Below are 20,900 nucleotides of genomic sequence, written 5' to 3'. Positions count from 1 at the left end.
TTACAAAACGATGTAGTTTTAAGCCCTCCAAACCTTAAGTATAAAACCCACTTTTTCTCCTCTTCCCCTCACTTCCCTCTTCCATTTTCTCTCTTTACCTTGGCGACACCCTCCCCTGTCTCTAAAAAAAAACTTCTTTTTTCTTTTCTCCTCAAACTCCTCCCACCAACGCCGAAACTTTCTCCCTTTCTCTCTTACTCCGGCAATTCGACCCTCCTTTTTACCCAAAAAATTCTCCCTTTTCTTAATCCGACGTGCACCTTTCCTTTGTCCTTCCTGGCATCGCGCTTCTCTCTCTCTTTCCTTCCTCGCCGGCACTGCTTTTTCTCTCACCCTCTCTCAAACTCCCAACAGCCTCACCTCCTCACCGTCCCTACTGCCGACCCATATCACCATTTTCAGATCTGACTCTTCTTTTATATATATATATATATATATATCTTTTTGGTATTATTTTCTTTTGGTTGTGATTTTTATTTGGTTGTGGCTAGGGTAAATTGCTGGTAGTTTAAGATTTTTTGATTCCTGATTTTTGGTTTGGAAGAGCTGTGTTTTTTGTTATTTAAATCTAGGGTTTTTTTTTGGTTTCTGAAATATTAGCTTTTATTTTTTTTATTGTTTTCTGGCTTTCAAAAAAACTCCCGTCTATTGCCTGTCTAAGGCCGCTTTTTAAGAACTGGACTGTCCAAATTGTCCAAATTTTTGGACAGTCCAGAGGTGAAATCATGCTCTTCTAAGCATAATTTCACATGGTTCTAGCACAAAAGGGGCTAGTAGCTGGCGGTGGCTATTCCTGGGCATTAAATGCCCTGTACTGATGATCTGGAGAAGGATGGTTCTTTTTTTATTCTTTTATTTTTAGTTTTTACTATATTACATTATTATTTATTTTTATTTTTGGTGAATAAGTGTCTACAGATTTAAATGAGTTAAATTAGTTAAATTTTATCAATTTTTATAACTTCTATTAACTTGTTTAAGGGCAAATTTAATCAACTTGCACGCATAAATCATGTAAGGGTAATTGTTTTTAAAACAAATAATTACATCATGCACGAAATAATCTTAATAAATTCAAAGCAATCAAAGATAGGCAAACATAACAGTATTTATGAAACAGAAAAAGTAGATTCTTTCTATTATATTAAATTTTTACAATTATATATAAAATATTTCATTTACATATACACTTTATTCTTCATTCTTACCAAATAAATAGATAAATAACAACTTTAAAAATAAAAAATTCATAAACTAAAACAATAATTAACAATAAAACTAATTGGACACCTACTTTCAAACATATTATGTTACCTTAATAAATATTATATATGGTTAACATTATTCATGGTAAATCACTAATAATAATCAATTCAATAAAAGCGAAAAATCTGAGATATTAAACAATAAAAATATCATAGATTATTTTTATTGAAAAAAGTACTACAATATTTCGAAAAACTTCAGATTAATCTTCCAACAAAAACTCTACTCACTGATTAGCAATGATAAACACATGAAAAACTACTATTTACACATTTAATTTTCATTTTTGGTACAAGTGAGGGCATTAGCTCAAACTTAAAATTTCTATAGGAATCACCCTAGCATTACCACTTGATCAAATAAGCCTAAATAGCCAACTATACTTACACTATATGACTAGAATAGTATTCACAAGATCCCCCCAACTTCCCAGTACAACTTGGGCCTATGCTGGTACCCTTTTCTCCCATAAGGTCGCCGACCAACCTTACTCACAAGCATCTTCAAGCAGTCTGTCATACCATTTAGAAAAGAAAAAGCAAAATTGAGTAAATGTTTCACACAATAAATCATTCTTAAAGCTTGCATAATGTTCCTTTTTCTTTTTTCTTTTTTAATTTTGGGGTGAGAAGTTGAATAAAATTACAATGCAATCACAACTTGATTGCAGGTTGAAGTCCTATACTGTGATTTCTTTTAGGTTGAAGTCTGAATTTGATCTTTATACTATTTCAATTTTGTGATTTTAATCCCTCTATCCCTATTTTAATGAATTTAATCTCATTAAAAGTCGATTAAAGAAAAATTAATAAAAGTGTTAAACTTCTGTAGTTACTGCTTTGTTGATGACATGGAATTCTAATTGAACTTTTTTAACCCGTGACACACTTTAGTACAAAAAAAAAACCTTTAAATTTTAATAAAAAATACTAAAAGGTATTCTTTAAAATTTTTTTAAAAATATTAATTATTATTTAATCAAAATTAATGTGATACTTTTTAAACTGATGTGTCATGTAACCAAAAAAACCAAGGGTAAAAAATCCATATCTCTCTAAATTTTAATCGAAATTACAAAGAGATTCATTAATTTTCGAAATGAATACTTTACTCTAAGAATGCAAACACCGTTAATAAAAATGATAAAAAGACTAAAATACTTTTTTTTTTATTAATTTAAAAAATTATTATTATATTTAAAAAAAATGAAAGCACCGATCGGTGTTTGCCAACTCACCAAGGGAAGCACCCAAGGTATCGGTGCTTCCCAAAAGAGGGGAGCACCGGTGCGCCCTTAGGGAGCCAGATCAAATGGGAGCTTTTTTTTAAAATTAATAAAAAATAATAAAATTATATAATAATAATTATAAAAATTAATCAAGGGTAAATTTGTCTCTTTACTTTTACCACATCAACAAGTTGACGAAAATACTAAGAGTTGACTAACGGTTAGACCTGCACGTCTAGCGAAAAACATTTTTTTGGAACAAAATGTTCATTTTGAAAATTAATGAGTTTTCATGTAATTTTAATTAAAACTTAAATAAGTATGGGTATTTTACCTAAAAACTAATTCACCTCACTATGTTAGACTATCACCAAAATGCCACGTCTTATAAGTTAATGCATAAACTATGGAATTTAGATAATAATGCATAAACTAAATTCATTAGAACTGAGATAAAGGACTAAAACTATGGAATTTAGATAGAACCAAATTCAAACTTCAACCTTTCTTTAATCTTCTCTTTCCCTCCATCTTTCAAAAGCCGAATAGTTTCAGATAATGCAATTTCAAAACTTTTTAGTGTAATAGACGGATTTCAAACTGCGTATATATAAAACCAACACAATTTAACATGCTTCAGTTTCATCCCATTAATATGTATTACGCATTGTGTTCCATGCGCCAGATGATATTGAATCCTAAACACTGAGGACCCTATGACATTCAAAATTGTTTAACTCCACCTGAATTATTGTCCTCTTACAAGTTAGAACACCCTTTGAAATCATGTTTCTCTCCAAATTCTGTTAAAAATGAACCACCCTGTATCCTGACGGGCTTTACTTAATGAAATTCAAATGTTTCATTTTAAAAATTAATAAAGACAGGACAAACAATGATAAAATGACGCTCAAAGTTAGACATCAATTAAAAAGAGGGTGCATCAGGAGAGCATACCACAAAATCCTTCCATGTTCTTTTCGCAAGAAACCTGTCCAGCTCACCGTCGCCATAGAGAATTTTAGCTCCACATCCTGTTTCATCAACTGACCCAACAGCTTCTTCATCAACCAAAACTGCATTTACACCTTGAGATTTCATCTTGGTGTCTGGAATCTGTTCGAATGCAATGAAAATACAGGCACAAAATAAGCAACCTACTTTTGAAAATTCCTTGTATAATTGAAAAGGTTAATCCCAACTCATTGCAACTAAAACTATGTTTCTATTTGAAGAGTAAAATGTCCTTGAGCAGATTACTTCTGGGGAAAAAGAAAAGAGTCCCTCATCTTGTATGGTGCTTCAGAAAAAATAGGCATCTTAGGAAAAAGCATCTAAACAAATTAGCTAGCACCCCAGCATTTGGTCCATTAGTTAGTGCATGATCTTCTGCCTAGAAAGCGGGGTTCGAATCCCCCTCCCCCAATTAACAAAAAAAAATAGTTAGCACTCACGTCATGACACCGAAAGATAAAAGAAACCATATGCGTACCTCGAACATTGCTTCTGTAAGAATATTTTCCAGTATGGCTCTTAAACCTCGAGCACCAGTGTTTTTAGTCATTGCCTTCTTTGAAATCAATCTCAATGCATTTTCAGTAAAATGTAATTTGACCTGACCAAATAAGGTGAAACAAGTTATCACAAGGTACATCAACAAATCAAATGCTCATGTCTTTTTCTGGAAGACCTCAAAAAACAACAAAAAAGGGAGAAAAAGCCAGACAGAAAAAGGTACAAAGTTTCATGACCAACGATAGAATAGGATAGAAAGCTTACCCCATTCATGCTGAACATTTTCTTGTACTGCTTACCAAGAGCATTTTTTGGCTTCATGAGGACCTATTGACAATTAGCTGTCATATTTTGTCTGTATTCTTTAAACAAATATAAAGTGGCTCAAAGTATGCAATTATTTTGAACTTTTAAACATCACTTAACAACTATATAATATAACATCAAAGGTAAAGACCCTTTTCAGAACAATATAGTAGTCCAAGGCCCTACCACAGAAAACACGACAATAAGAAAAAAAAAAAAAAAAAAGGAAAACACACCTCAACAAGTTGGTCCTCATTTAAGCCTGATAAGCTAACTAAAATGGGAAAACGCCCAATAAATTCAGGAATTAATCCATATGCAATAAGATCATCACTTTCAACCTGCAGGTTCATAATCAAGCATGAGGTTACATTTCTGATTTAGTGAAGAAAATACATTTTAAAGAGAAATATACAATGAAGCCAGAATTTCCTTCCAAACAAATATATAATGGCAATGGAAAAATATACAGTTCCCTTAGCCATCTTGAGTTTTGATTCTCACAGATTCCAACAATGATGATGTAACTGCAGCAGTAGTCAAGCCACTGCTCCTCATATTTGCACGGACAGGTGCTCCAAAGCCGATAGACGAATCTTGCCGTCTGAGAAAATTAAACCACAGCAAAAAGCACAATTTTAACAAACAATCACCATGAGTATAAGACATTAAATGATGAAATTACCTTTCTGAAATGGTTTTCTCCAAATCAATAAATGCCCCACCACATACGAAAAGTATATCCTTTGTATCGATCTGCAACACCCTTCCCCCCCCAACCGCACACAGACACACACACACACAAAAGGTAACATCAGTGGAAAGTGCCCAATTATCTGAAGGTGACTAAAGACATTAAAAGTTTCAGATTCCTATTCATATACTATTTACTGATAAGATCCTCATAGCTAATAATTAATTGAACACAATCCTGTCAAGATGGTAAATTTTACTCACAGTAAATCATATGATAGGCCATTTTAACAGATGAAATCAATAAATAGAATGCAGAGAGAGAGAGAGAGAGCTACACCTGAAAGCTGTCACCACGAGGATACCTCCGAGCTCCTTTATCAGGAAGGGGAACATTCACTATCTGAGAACAAAATATACATAATCTTAGTTATAGGGAATTCTTAATTACAGAAAAGCAGAGCTCAAATTTCTTTTCCCTTTACCACCACAGGCAGATCTGTGCAAAGTATTTTAGCAGAGGAGGCAATTGGGCAAGTTGAGTTGCATCATTTCAGCTCTAATTCGCTTTGGGTTTGGATCATATTGGGTGGTAGGTCGTTTCAGATTTAGCTCACTTCGGGTGTGAGTCATTTTGGGTTCAAGTATTTCAAGTTCCAAATCAGCTGGGTTTCAATTTATTGACTTTTTCCTTTCAAAAAAAAAAAAAGTTAGACTTCTTTAAATTGATTAAATTGAGTAGAATTTAGGTCATTTCGACAACAATTCATAATTTATATTATATTTATCAGTTTTAATTCCATTGAAATTTAAATTAAGAAAATAAATGTTTCCTAGATTATGTTTTGGGTCATTTCTGATTTTGAGTTAATGCCGTCTTTGTTTCGGGTTTGAATTTGGGTTGGGTCAGGTTCGTATTATTTCAATTTCGAGCCAATTTGGGCTGGGCTTGGGTTCGGTGGGTCTTTTGTATCCAGGTTGCTTTGCCAGGTCTATTAAGTATTATGATATCTACATATGAAATTGTAAAATTCAATCGCCACTTTGAACATTATGAGTAGATAAGGCAACAATTCATTCTGTCGAGTTATTACACTTTTGTGAGGATATGTGAAAAACATAAATAAACACAAAAAAGAATTAAACACATTAATGACTGAACAACTTCAACTCAGTGTAATTTGTTTTATCAAGATCTCATTGTAAGTAATGGGGATATTTAAACAAACTAAACCAAGCCAAGTGGTTTTTAGCCTCCTTAAGAGAGTCCAGGTTCAAGGTTCAAATCCCCTCCCCTTTTAGACATAGTTGTGCCAAACAATGATAAGGCTGTTTAGCAAGGGACTGGATCTCAAGCTTAACACATTTGAACGATACCATTGGCCCCATAAACAATTCAGATCTGCTCAAAGGAACATGACTAAAGATGCCAGATTCAAACAACAACATTCTCCAATGGAGAGTGAAGTACCCACCTTATGAATCCAAATGCATTTAAATAAAACAGCAACATGGAATTTGACTAATAGTAGGTGTCATTTGGTAATGTTGTCAGTTTTTTGTATTTCAACTTTGTTTAGTTTTTAATTTTTTAAAACTCACAACATGTTTGGTTATTAGAAATTTGCTATAAGATTTTTAACAACAAACAAGGAATGGTGATTGAAGCATGAACCCTTACTAATTGTTCAAGGAGGTCTGTGGTTCTAGTGTCTTCAATTGCAAATTTTCCTAACCTGTCCAACTTTTAAGGATATAAAAATGTTTGTGTGTGTGTGTGTTTGTATTCATGCATTTCACCTATGGATAGTGCCAAAAACACTTACACATTGTACAGCACCAAACTTATACTGCCAAACAATTTTGAATTTTTTTTTATTTTGAATTTTTGAAAATTAAGAATATTATTACCAAACACACTTTTGCTGTAGTTTCCAAAAGGAGAAAAAAAAAAAAACAAAAACATCACCAGACAGACATATAGCAACCATTACCTGCTCTGAGGAAACATATATAAATAGCTCATACATATACCCCATGAAGACTAATCCCAGCCTTAATATCGCTTTCTTAATTTGCCAATAGTTTAAATAACTATTAACCAACAAAAATAGGTTCAATAAATCTATGTTTAAGGACATTTTCACTAAAACCTTAGTCTATGCTACTGTCTGGAGACTCTAACCAGAAGCACAATGTTCATCAAAATCCATGTGTAAGGCAGATTAGTGACAAGAGTAATGAGATCCAAAACTGATTTCAATTGAGGTAAGCAATAAGAAACCATGGTTACGGACAATAACAATTAAAAAATGATTTGCTCACCGTTCCTTCCAGCAATTTCAGCAATGCTTGTTGAACACCCTCTCCAGATACATCTCTACCAATATTCGAACTCTCAGCCTGAAGAAAAATCAATCTAAGCTATCAAATTTGGCCATTTAGTATCAGTATGCTCGGTTCACATATCAACAACTCAAGAGACCTTCTTAGTTATCTTATCAACTTCATCAATATATACAATCCCATGCTGAGCTGCTTCAACATCGAACTCAGCTTCCTGTACACCAAGAAAATATCAAGCAATTGTAACACTTAATGTAAGATGAGAATAGATGTGCAAAGATCAGGCAGAAATTTCAAAAGCTTAAAAACTGAAATACAGTTTAATATTTCAAGATTATAAAACAGAGGAAGTAAAAATAAAAGGGAACAAAAACATTAGTAAGGAAAAATAAATTTTGATTCATCATAAATGCAAATTTGGAGTTATCACAGCAATTTCTTGATAACAAGAGTACAACATTTCCGCTACAATTAGAACATGAGCCTATAATACACCTCAATATTAGATTATAGTTTCTGAATGCCAATTTTGAATTCTGTTTTCTATGCTTATCACCTTCGAATATTTATTATGGAATAATTAGAAATGACAGAAAAAAGCAAAAGAAATGGGAGCTGGAAGATAGTGGTGTGTGCTAGTTTGTATGTATGCATGTGTTTGTGTGTAAATATATGCATATATACATATACATGTGTGTGTGTGTGCGCGTGTGTCTGCGTGTGTCTCTGTGTGTATGGGTTGGCGTGCGTGTATGTATGTAACTATGTAAAAGTATATATAGACTAGGCACACACCACTACTTTTAAAAATACATGATTCTAGGATTAGGAAAGATTTATTGTTATGATCACAAATGGTGAACCATACCACAAGTAGCTTGTACAAAATTGATTCCACGTCTTCTCCAACATAACCTGCCTGGAAAATGAAAGGTAAAATTATCAGCATTTCATTGCACTTCACAGCACAAACATATGCAGCGGAAAAAGATCTACGATCATGCTGTTAGCTGAAATTAAAGAAAGTCCCCTAGAACTAACTGTTTCTTGGAGAAGTTTCCAGTCATTGACAATATATTTAAAGAAAATTTGGCTAAATAAGTTACATATCTCTTTCTTAGTACCTTTTATCAAATGCCAGTAAAATGACCTCAGAATATTATTTCCAAATAAGTTTGGACTGAGTTAGGCATGCATCAACTTGAATTTGCATCTCCATGATTTAGTTTTTCTTTAAGAAAAAGAGACATTACTGACAATTAGTAGGGTTATGTTAACTTGTAAATTCAAGAACTGGTGTAGTTAGGCATGCCAACTGAAGACTATAGGGCAAGAGACAGAAGAATGATCCAGATGTGAGAGAAGTTAAAAGAAATAGCAAAGAAAAAGTATAGGTGCCAGTACAAGCTTGCCATCAGATAGAAGCGAGGTTGATAGCCTTCGTAGGGTATGAAAGTTGAAGCTCTAGAAAGAAATCACCAAATCCCAGGTCTATGAATATGTTTCTACACAAGAAAGAACATATATTGATGAATTTCACAAAATCATTCAGATTGTCACAGTCCAGGTTTAAGGTTTGGGGTCGATGAGGGAGAGATGGAGCAGGAAAAGGTTAATACTCATTGTCATTTACTTGGTGATACTCAAAAAAGAGGGGAAAAACCAGTCATAGGAAAATGAAATTATTATTTCCCTCTGGATGGGAAATTAGGAAAAAGAAAAAAATCAAGCATATAATCATAGAATGCTTCAAAATAGACAAGTGACTGCATATGATCAAGGATATTGTAGTCAGATCTAAGGGTTCACTTGCCTGTGTTAAAGTTGTTGCATCGACAATGACAAATGGCACATTCACAATGCGTGCTAGTGTCTTTGCAAGTAATGTTTTCCCTGTGCCCATAATCAAGGTTTTACAAGAGGAAATCAAGACAATAATCATTACAAGCAGCATGAAGTTATTTGGCACATAAGGGAACATGACTATACCTGAACCAGTAGGACCTATCAACAGTACATTGCTTTTATCCAATTCAACAAAATCATTGGCATCATTTTCATCATCACCCAATATACAAGCCCTAGTATTGAGATGCAAATACTCAGTCTAAAAAGGTAATATCAAATAGATATGTAATTTGTTATATAAATTAGCTGTGAGTGAAACTGAAAGAACTGATAGAAACCACCAATTAAGGATTCCAAGGGCATTAAACTGGTTAAACAGGAAGACCAGAAAGTACTAACTCGTTCTGCTGGGAGGCATGATATATCCTTTTGTAGTGGTTGTAAACTGCTACAGATAGCACCTGTGATACAAGTAGACCTTCAATCAAACAATGAAAATATGGATGATAACTGGATTTGTAAATTTCATAATGCTAGCTTTTTTAAAAAATTTCTAACAATTATTACAGGCCACCAAAAAGTTACAATGGAAAGTCTAACCTTTTTTATTCTTTAATGGATTAACAAGAAAAAATCCATTTGATTAATGGGTGGAGCTAGGATTTCAATGTGGGAAAAAGTTTAGGAGATAGCAGAAGGGGAAAGGAAATCGTGGAAGAAAAGGTGTCAGATTTGCACCCTTCTTCTCCTTCAAATAACAAAAATTAATCATTTATTTACAAATTTAGGCTTAACTTTTTTTTTTCCTTCCATTTTCCATCTCTTGTACCAAACATGACAAGGGAAAAAACAAATTCCTTTCTTTCCCTAGTTCCTTCCCTCCATTTTCCTTCCTTCCTACCAAATAAAGTGCAGATGTTGGCCTTGTTTCAAACCAAAATGAAAGAAACTTCAAAAACCTTTTGAGATGATCAGCTTCATTACCCGCATGCATACCTAACAAACAACATTTTTCGGTAATGTTCCTTGATTTGAAGCCAAGTTGAGTTTTATTTGTTGAAAACTCAATAAAACTTAACCAGAAATAGTCATTCAATTTCATTTCTTAACAGTCGGCTTTAGAAACATACAGAGAAATCAAATTCAAATTCAAATGCTATTAACATTAATTGATTCCCCAAGCAAGAATGTCATCAAAAGTAAAAGTATGGAAGGCTTACCTTCTTTGCCTTTTGTTGGCCGATGACAAACTCATCCAGCCTCCCACAAATCTCCTTCGGGGTGGGCAATTCCCTCTCCAGCCTCCTCGCCACGTCATCTTTGTCCTCATCAGCGTCATCATTGTCATCACTGAGTTTACCAATCTGCCCGGGTTCTTTCCCCGAAATCCCCTCGGCGTCCCCCATGATCCTTCCCAGTTCCACGAAGCTCCCCTGCAAGGGAACCAGCTTAAACGGCCGGAAATAGAAGGCCGTTTTACAGTTAGGGCAGAGATTGAGAGCCTGGTAGAGGCCTGGCTCCCGAGCCGTGATAGAGAGTGGGCGGTTAGAGAAAAGCACGGGCATTTGGTTGGAGCATCGGGGACAGTTGACGTCAGCCCTAATGTGATCGTACTCCACTCCGTCCCATTTTTGGCGCGAAATCGACCACAATGACGTCACCCCAACAGTGGTTTTGCGGCGGCGGATGGCGGTCGTTAGAGCTCTGGCGGTGTGTTTGGCAAGTGAAAGCATGCCGTCGGTGGTTGTTCCTTGTGGTTGAATTGCAACTGAATACGGAAGAAGGCGACGGAGACAGCTAAAATCTACAAACTAAGTGCTGTTATCCAAAAATAAAAGAAAGTCAAAAATCTGTGGGACTTTGCACAGGGGAGTAAAATAGAAAAAGATAAAAAGTGGAGGAGAAAAGAGAAAAAGAGGGGAAAAGTAATACTTTTTTGTAAATATTTTGGTAGGGTTAATGGAAATTTTGATTGAGTCAAAAAATGAAAAAAAAATATTTTATTATTAGATAAAAATGTAATTTAAAAAAGGTGATAAATTTTGTAAGTAAGTAAAATTTCACTCTTATTTCTTCCATTTTTTCTTTTTTTTTTCGTAAATAAGGATGAAAAACAATAATCTTTTTTATTTTCTTTAAGTATTCGATAGCTTTAATTTTTTCAACTGCATTGTAGAAATATTCATAATGAACCAAAATCCAGTTGAAATTAATTTTTTAATTATATTTTATAAAATGAAAATATTAGTATTCTATTAATAAATTTCCCTAAAAAAGCTTTTTTAATAATATTAAAAATTTTAAATATAAAAAATCAAAGAACACGAGAAATTTGACTTCTATTATCGTAGCTAAGATAAGATATGATGTAATTAATAACCACAGTTATCTGCTCTTGATGTGCGTCCTGTGTTGGAGTTCTCATGATGCGGGGATTCTAGGAAGTGTTACCAGTTCCTTTTTGTTTATTGCAATGGAATGCTCTTGTCTTGGGCTGCTTCTGATGTCTGAGGCTGAGGTCCCGAGCTTTCATCATGGTGCCGAAGTCTGGAGGCTCTTGGATTGAGTTTGTTTTGCGAATCTCTTCTTTGTTTTCATGTTTAGGACTTGGAGCTGATGGTTCGGCCTTTGGTTTTTGTTTTCAGGCCCTTTTGTGTGCCCATGTTTTCGGCTTCTTGGCACGTGGTGCCTTTCTCTTTTTGGTTCCTTGTGTTGTCTCCACGCAGCCACCTCCTTCTCTGTGTGGCAGATATGATGTAATTGTACAGGTTTTTTTCCCAGATCGGACGTTAATGTCTTGGGAGTCTTTGGTCAATCAAGTGAGAAACTTGACATGGTATTTCGAAATTGAGATTTAATAAAATTATTTTTTAAAAAAATTCACAATTATCTACTTAATCTAATAAATCATGATTTATTGAATTACTTAAAATTGTGGGACTTTGAATAGGATCCTAACTCATTGAAAAATTAGGAATTTTTTTATTTAATAATGGGAGGCAATTATTTTTAATAAAATAGCAAGAGTAATCAATAATTTTAAAAGTCAATGATCGTCTGTCGCAGAATGGCTCTTATTATTGTTAGATAAAGTGGAGCAAACAGATGTAGAGGAGATTGTATGCATTCTGTGGTCAATATGGAAGACTAGAAATAATTTAATATTTAAACATGGTGCAACAATATAGAATGACCACTAATTTCCCTTTGTATATCTGAAACTGGTGGAAGAAGTAAGGTGAATAAATGAAGAATACCGTTGGGGTCGAAAGCTAAAGTTGATGCTGCTATCTTCAAATTAAATGGTGAGGTGCTTTTCAAAAAAAAAATTAAATGGTGAGGTAAAAATAGGTGTGGGTTTCATTATTCGTAATAATCATGGAGAAGTTCTGCTTGCTGGATTAAATACATATAAAAAGGAGGTGTCAATTTGTAGAGGTGGAGATCAAAGCATTGAGTTGGGCATTATCTTTTTGTGATTAACAGTACTACGAATTGATGAGGTGGAGATAGATTGTCTGCAACTGGTCAAATGGTTGAAAAACAAGTGTAGCAATGGAAGATTGGGACACATAGTGGTAGACTGCATCATGTTATTGGAGAAAACTTGGTGTACACAAGTCCGTCATTGCTCAAGGGAGGAAAATAAGGTGGCTTACACAATAGCACAACATGCAAAATATACACAGGATGGTATATTGCTATGGAAAGAAAGCATGCAATTGCCTTCTTGTATAGGCCATGTTGTGAGTCAGGATCAAGACTCATTGTAATATCCTGTCTTGGCAAATGGGGGCAATATAAGTGCATATTAGGATGAGTACTCTTTTTTCCTTATTATGAATTTTGTCCCATTAGTTTATCATGAGAAAGTTTTTAATGAGGCTCACCTTGTATGCAAGTGTAATGAGTTAGTTTTGTATTAGTGTGCCTAAAATGTTATCTATGGATTGGATGTATTGTTTCAATGATTTGGTGTTAATAAAATGCACCTTCTTTCAAAAAATAATTTTGAAAAGATTTTGTCTTATATTAATTTAAATGCTTAAATAACTTACACTCAATTAATTTTTAATATTTAAGTTTGCTAGGTAAAAATGAGTAACAATATATCATCTTGGAGAATACTTAATGGTAATAAGTTTACTGGGCCAAACTTATTGGACTGTTATAGAAACTTGAGAATAGTTCTAAAGTAAGAAAAGAAATTACATGCCCTCGAAAATACGACCAGTTCCTGCTAAGGATGATAGTGATGAGTTGCGAGAATCTTATCAAACTTATAAAAATGATGATGATTTGGCCATATGTGTGATGTTATAAGAAATATTAATGCTCAAAGTATGATTTTGCACCTCAAACAATTGTTTGATAAGTAAAATCATATAAAAAGGTATGAGACATCAAACAGATCGTTCCGATGCAAGATGATAGAAGTATTTTTTGTCAAAACACATGATCGAAATATGATTAGTTGCATAGAAAAGCTTAGGCAATTGGACTTTGTGATGATCATGAATTCAATATTAACTTAGTTTTATAGTTTCTACAAGACAGCGATTCACAATTTGTGATGAATTTCGGCATTAACTGATTGGAAGTTACCTTGCCCGAATCATTGAATATCTTGGATACAAATAAGAAGTCCATCAAAAAAGAAAATAATGCATTACTTCTTGTTTCATTTTGTTTTTTTTTTTTAAATACATTCTTGTTTCATCTTCTAATAGTAAGAAGTCGATGATGAAGAAGAATGGAAAGAATGCAAGGGGCTCAATCGGCAAGACATAGAAGCCTAATAAGGGCATAAGAAGGACAACAAGAATGGTACTTAGCATCACTACGACAAGTAAAGGCGATAAGTGGAGGCGTAGGGAGTGGGGCTAGTAGGACATCCAAATTTTTAAAAATTTATAATTTCATTATTGTTTTGTTTTGAAATTTTATAATTTTATCCTTTTTAAAAAAATTATAATTTCATCTCTTCAAATGTTGAATTTTTTTTTTTTTTTTTAAACTTGAAATCCTAATTCCGTCAATGACGATAAGGAAAAGCATTAAAAGAGAAACTGCAAAGTTTACTTGACAATTTTGAAAAAAAACAAAAAACTTGTCGAAGCCTATATCTCAAGTATATTGATGATTGAGCTAAACATGTCTATTGTTGCTTCAAAACTTTGGGTGTCGGAGACAAATGTGGTCCTTACTTGTGTAATAACATTCGGGAACTTAAAACAATAGAAATTGGCTAACAGTGACGTGTTGAAAATGGAGGAAGAGTTGTTGCACTAGCTATAGCCATGGGAACATTTTATCTGTCTTTGCCTTCAAGTTTAGTTTTAGAACTAAATGAACGTTATTAAGTCCTGTAGTATCTAGAAACATGTTAAACATCAAATAATCAAATGTCTTGTAGCTGTAAAGTATTTTTACCATTTAAACCCATCTTGTAAAGTTTCAATTTAACTAGGACTCTAAACACATAGAGCTTGTCTGCAACTACTATGCAATGCATACATGATCGTTTGCACTCATATGATGATTTAACATGAAAATCCAAAAGTTTTTATATCATTATGCACATCATAGAGAATCTTGCTTCTACTTGGACTCTATCATGAAAAATTTTACTCAAATGGAAACTCTTCATGTTTGAATGCTTACATCAACTATTATGCTTAGACATAATAATTGAGATGATTGCATCATTTTTACGGTCGATAACCACCAAATGCTATTAGCTCATCTGAATCTCTTCATATATATGCATGATAGTATGAGACATTCAAATATTCACAATTGCATGAGTTTTTGCATTAAGTAAAATAGAGGTATGCTTTTTCATTACTTATCCTAATCAAGTTGATGATCTAGAGTAGAATAGCAAAAATTAGAGTTAACTTAGGCAAAACAGGAAGCTTTGATTCCTTCTTTATTTCATACTCAAATCTCCGAATCATGTTTTATGGTAACAATAAGACTTGTGGTCTCTATGCCTATATAGCCAGTTCTCAAGCTTGACTATAAAAACCAGTAGCAAACTCCCCAATTGTCTCAAGTGACATAACCCTTCAGTTTTATTAAATTCTTAACTCACAGGAGTTAACAAGGAGGCAGTAGAAGAAAGATGTTATTGAATATCTACATAAAAAATGTTAATTTACGGCGGTTCAATACAAGCCATGATAAAATAGTTAATGACCAGAAAATGCAGCTCCATTCCTCGGGGCAACAATGTTATATGCATTTGTGGGTTCCCATGTCAGTCTTTTAGCAAACATTTTGATAGATATTTACACCCAGTGGTGTTAGGAGGAGACTGATGGTGAAGTATCATGCAGGAGGGGGCCAAGCTCCAACTTCAGGACATGTTTGAGACATGTTTCTCAGCAGATGGTAACAAGAACATGCAAACCACTTCTCTACTAATTCCTTAATGGGTGTCTTTCCTTTTCATAGGTCACTTTTCCCCTTTTGACTTTATCAACGGGAGCTTAATTATGTTTCATATTCATGCATCACATCATAGTTGCTAGATCTGCTCTCTCTCTCTCTCTCTAAATATACAAAAGGACCCCTCATTCCTTATAGCAAGAAAGTATTTGGCTAGGTCTCCACTAGCTACTTGCATATTCCTTTCCTGTCATTCAAAGAAAGCAATAAGGTGCTCTTTCATGAAGAACGAATGACGGTTGATATATATGTGGATAAAAGCCAAACACTAGGAGAATGCATTGAATCCTTGTAAATGAGTCAAGACCAAAATTGATAGATCTATTGGGACCCTTGACTGGATATGCGCATCTTCTTTACAAAACCATAGAAACACAGTATCTTGATTACCTACAAATTACCTATGTGAGATGTCATATTCATTAATACTATGTTGACGGCACATTGACTTTAGTGAAAAAGCTAGAAACAAGATTTACTTTGTTTTCATCTACCTCTTAAGTGTCACGAGATATTACCTTCTTCTCAAAAAATTAACTTGATAGGATGTGTGATGTTTACCTTTATAATTTATCAGAATCCCTTTTTTGTTCGATATAGAATTGAAAAACCTTACTTCTTCTAAAACGCTTAAGCTAACATAACTAACAAGCTAATTAAGATGGCCCTCTATCTTCTACACTTCTTTACAAAGCCTGTAAACGTCTTAATTAAACAGCCTTTTGCATGGTATCATAAGTATATTCTCTAGTTTATCTATAATACAAGATAGTAATAGATAATTGCCTTCAGATCAGATATATATGTATATAGTTTCATTTCATGGTATATCCTCATCTCCAACATCTTTTGAAAGTCTCATCAAGCTGAAATGGCTCAACTCGCCGGCCTCAACTGCCTCATTCTGTGCGGTGCCTGATGGAGAAGAATTAGAATGCCATCTAGCCCAGAAGAGATAGTTTAGGAAGTTTAGAAAGCTAAGGACCGCTAGCAACCAGTAGAAAAGATCGAGCCTGTCCTTGTTCAGATCGTTGTCACTAAGCCAACCGCCTCTGGAAGAACCTGATGATGTGATCTTATTCACCAGGGAAACAAGTACCGAGCTCAAGTAGAAGCCAAATGAGTAAGAGCAATAGGTTATGGCTGTAAAAAATGCTTGCATCCCTTTCAAGGACTGCTTGTAGAAGAACTCAATGAGGCCAACTGCAGTAAGCATTTCGGATATTCCGAAGATTAAGAACTGCGGGGTGATCCAAAAGATGGATATTATTTCACCCGAACCCACGGCGGCGTCCCTTCTCTTCTTCTCCATCACGGCTGCAGCAATCATGGAAAACGTTGCGAGAAAAAGACCCGAGCCGATCCTGAGTAGAGGAGAAATTCCGGATTCATTACCAGTAAATTTTCTTGCAAAGGGGACAAAGAATTCGTCGTATAGAGGGACTATGAAGATGAGCATGATGTAAGGGATGGACTGAAGGGATGCTGGAGGGATATGGAAAGATTTGGTCAGCTGGGTGTCCATAGCACTTCCTTGTTGCACTGAGAATGTTTGGAGCTGAGCCAAAATGGTATTGAAAACAATGGTACAAGCAAATATTGGGATAACTGAAAGCAATATCTTCACTTGCTCCACTTGGGCAACACTGCACAGTCTCCACCGACTTTCCTTTGTATTACTGCCATCTTGAACTTTGATGCACGCCTTGTCCAAGAACCTGCCATGATGTCAGAAACCCAAGTTCCTAATTAACTATGGAATTTTTAGTGTGGAAAGATGCATGTAGTCATTAACAAACAAGATAAAATCCAGTCTGAGTTGCACTGGCTAGGAAACCTAACCTTTCACAACATGTAGGGGTACTAAAAATCCAAAACTATCTTGATTCAGAACACAACACTCAAAGCATTAACGAAAAACAAGTGAATTAGGATAGTGGGATCGTGACAAATATCCCAGATTAATTACCTGAACCTCTGGGTGTGAAGCACATTGCCAGATTCAGAATGCAGATGCGAAGCTGATGCTGATCTGTTGGGCACACTGTTTTGTTTTCCATTAAGCATCTGAGGGTTAGAAATAGGCCGACAAATTTGCTTTCTCTTTAATATGGCTGCCACAAATACCTGAAGAAATATGTCCAAATAATTAAGAAAAATCAGAATAGTCCAGCGGATTAGTATTCATAATTAATAATATTATAAGAGAGATTATAGATATAGTCCAATATTATATGTGCAAGATTCTATATTTCATAATAGTATAATTGAAAAGACAACTTTATAATTTTCTCTTTAACAAACCACATATTACTTTTCCTTAACTAAATAACATGTGTAATATAATTGTAATATATATATTCCGTGACTCATGGAATAAGTATTATCGAAGAAAATCAGTAATAACTAGTTTGATATATTTTGGAATAATCAGTCCGTAAATCAAATAAAAAATAAAATAATTATTCTCTCCAACTAAACATGCACCAAGTGAATAAAAATGCAAGGCTACTAATCACAAGAATTTAAAGCACAGCAAGAAAAACATTTATGTTAATAAAACTTAAAAGCTTAAAATGCTCACAAGAATAAATTCGTTGTGCGTGTGGAAAACAAAAGAGAAATGAGAAGCATGAGATTGAGTTTATTACTTGAGCAATGGGGGTGAAGATGCTTCCTTGAGGAGGCTTGTTCCTGTAATACAGTGTCCCAGAAACCACGCTGATGAGTGCCATCGCCATGGCGGCTGCAGAGACTCCAAACCCAACATCCATACCGGCATGAGTTTGGATCCACACTAGAATAGTGAGGGCAATGAGTTCACCCATGGAGAAGGCGAAATAGGCAGCATTGAAGTAGGTTGACAGCTTCTTGGACTGCGAGGGGTTGGTTTGATTGAACTGATCTGCTCCATGAGCAATCATGTTGGGTTTAACACATCCACTTCCTAATGCCACTAAGTACAGTGCCACAAAAAAAATCAACGCCTTGAAGCCCTTTGCTTCCACGCAATGCTCTCCATCAATCACCATGTTGCACTTTGGTGGCTTTAGTTGGGGAAGATGTGCTTGGACTGACAGTAATATGAAACCCTACATTTTTTTTTTTTTTTGGGTTTTTTTGCCCACAAATAATGTGTAAGAAACAAATTAATATAGATTGCCATAATATTAATTCATATGAGTTTTACTTTTAATTTAACAAAAAAGGCTACAGTGCTTGCCAAACTTCAACTGCATACGAAAAGTTAAGCCACTATCTTTCAAGGGCTGAGAAATTAGAGAGAGAGAGAGAGAGACAAAAAGGGAAGGAGAAAAATGCAAATCAGAAATGAAAAGAAAAAGGTGGAGTGAAGATCAGGAAAGCTTACAGAAAGCTCCACAAAGCCAAAGATAAGCATGGTCCAGAAACTCCCAAGATAAGAGTCTGAGAGGTAACCACCAAGGAGGGCCAACAGGAAGATAGTTCCAACAAAGTTTGTCACTATGTTTGCTGACTTTGACAGGGAGAAGTGCATCTCATTTATAACATATGTTATAAGGTTGTTCCCTACTGCTGCAATTGCCATTATCTCAAATGCTTGAAGCCCTGCAAAATTCATCCCCGCTCACCAAAATTAGCACTCAGTTTTGACCAGAGAGTATATATGACAACTGTAGTAGTGTAAAAAAGATTTACTCCATCTGAATCTCATGGAGTGTAAAAAGAGATATAAATATATTATAGTTTCAAGTGAAAACAAGCAGTAAGTAGTAATATATAGTTACCAATGGAAAAAAATATAGACAGATATGGAGGAAACTAATATAGACAGGTTGGCTGAGGGCAATAGTACGTATGATTACAACCAACTTTATTGAATAGAAACAAGATACTCAACTCAGTTACAAACAAATATTCTTACTAATAATTAAAAAAAGAAAAAGGGATTGGAGTGGGAGAGAAAGAGAACAGACCAAGAACAAATGCAGCAGCCCTCATGCCGCCATGCTTGTTTGGGTTGGAAGGCCTGCCTCTCCAATCAACTGTGCTCTCTTCTTCCGTCACCCACACTTTGTTATTCCTTCTACCTTCTTCCATTTGCACTCCTCTCTCCTCTCTCTCTCTCTCTCCTCCCTCNTACTTTGTCACTCCTCTCTCCTCTCTCTCTCTCTCTCTCCCTCAGGTAAAAAGTAGTCTCTTTACAGAGATAAGCTAGGGAAACGGGGGAAGCTGATTTGTTGTCCTTACTCTCTGCTGAATTTGAGGCAGCCAAAGTGGGTTGTGTCCTAATTTATAATCCCCACAAGGCCACTGGTGAAAGCCAACCCCCTCTCCCCCTCCTTCCTAGATTCTACTGAAATTAATGGAACTGCCTCGGATGAGTTTAAGCCCCACACGCACTCTGACCATGTGGACCACACGCAGTCTAACAATTACGGCATGTTTTCCTCACTCTTTGAAAAGGAGCGTGTGCGCTGTATTCCTTTGCCATATGATTTTCCCCTTTTTATTTTGCCCTTGTGGTCCACATTCAATAGGTCCTCTTATTTCCCAGCACCATTATTTCCTTTCCTTTCTCATTTGCGAAGATAACTATTTAATTCGATTTCAAATTAAATATTTGTTTTATTTATTTTAATGATTATTGTCGAATAGAATTAATAAATGCAAAATAACATTTGTTAATGGTTAACCCCATGTGACAATTGTTAATTTGGTTAACCGTAATCAGTAACAGATTCAATAAATTATATATTTTTAATGTATCATCACGGATACACTGTTATGTCATTTAACATTGATCTGCATTAAATATAAATCTATTTATATTTGATGTATTATTCATGTATAAAATAAAGTTAAATCTGGATTTTTTTAAATAAGTATAAAGAAGATACTTAATGGTCAAACTATTCTATTGTCGGTTTGTAGTCTCTTGAATAATTGAATTAAACGTACGTAACAAGGTAGTAGTTGTTATGTGGTAGCCCATATTTTTTTTTCTTTAAAACCAGCATGGAATGGATACCTTTTTATTTATCCACTTTTAAAACTTGGTGCACATGCATGAATTGGTTGTTATTTCCTTTTCCCATTTCATACAAATATATATAAATATAAGTACATAGATTCCTCTCCCTTTTTGTCTTATTTAAAATTCTATTTCATTTGAAAAATAAAGAAGAAAATATAGATGAAAATTTAATTTTTTTTAATTAATTTTTAGTTCCATTGAGGTGAAAGTATCTACCGACAGTGTCCA

General features: G+C 34.5%; 2 protein-coding genes across 3 annotated transcripts; both read right to left on the bottom strand.

Annotated features, from left to right (window-relative positions):
• On the bottom strand, nt 1,447-11,072 carry LOC18595213 (CLP protease regulatory subunit CLPX2, mitochondrial). Of its 2 annotated transcripts, XM_007023065.2 has the most exons (15): nt 10,423-11,069; nt 9,602-9,663; nt 9,344-9,435; nt 9,168-9,247; nt 8,223-8,273; nt 7,494-7,568; nt 7,334-7,411; nt 5,349-5,411; nt 5,001-5,071; nt 4,820-4,919; nt 4,552-4,656; nt 4,274-4,336; nt 3,987-4,109; nt 3,452-3,610; nt 1,447-1,778 (listed from the first exon to the last, which is right to left on the bottom strand). In XM_007023065.2, exons 1-15 carry the CDS (start codon nt 10,933-10,935, stop codon nt 1,770-1,772), a joined length of 1,644 nt encoding a protein of 547 aa, XP_007023127.2. In that variant the 5' UTR covers nt 10,936-11,069; the 3' UTR covers nt 1,447-1,769. The 2 variants fall into 2 exon arrangements, with proteins under 2 accessions (XP_007023127.2, XP_007023129.2); XM_007023067.2 differs by lacking the exons at nt 1,447-1,778; nt 3,452-3,610 and having other exon boundaries at nt 3,993-4,122; nt 10,423-11,072.
• Nucleotides 16,194-19,960, bottom strand: LOC18595212 (protein NRT1/ PTR FAMILY 4.3). The gene is made up of 6 exons (XM_018123961.1): nt 19,813-19,960; nt 19,612-19,767; nt 19,026-19,243; nt 18,307-18,747; nt 17,625-17,782; nt 16,194-17,373 (listed from the first exon to the last, which is right to left on the bottom strand). Exons 2-6 carry the CDS (start codon nt 19,733-19,735, stop codon nt 16,476-16,478), a joined length of 1,839 nt encoding a protein of 612 aa, XP_017979450.1. The 5' UTR covers nt 19,736-19,767; nt 19,813-19,960; the 3' UTR covers nt 16,194-16,475.

This window comes from Theobroma cacao, chromosome 6, assembly GCF_000208745.1.
Source record: "Theobroma cacao cultivar B97-61/B2 chromosome 6, Criollo_cocoa_genome_V2, whole genome shotgun sequence".
NCBI classification, from domain to species: Eukaryota; Viridiplantae; Streptophyta; class Magnoliopsida; order Malvales; family Malvaceae; genus Theobroma; species Theobroma cacao.
The sequence above is the reverse complement of the archived record's forward strand: the minus strand, read 5'-3'. Positions and strand labels throughout refer to the sequence as shown.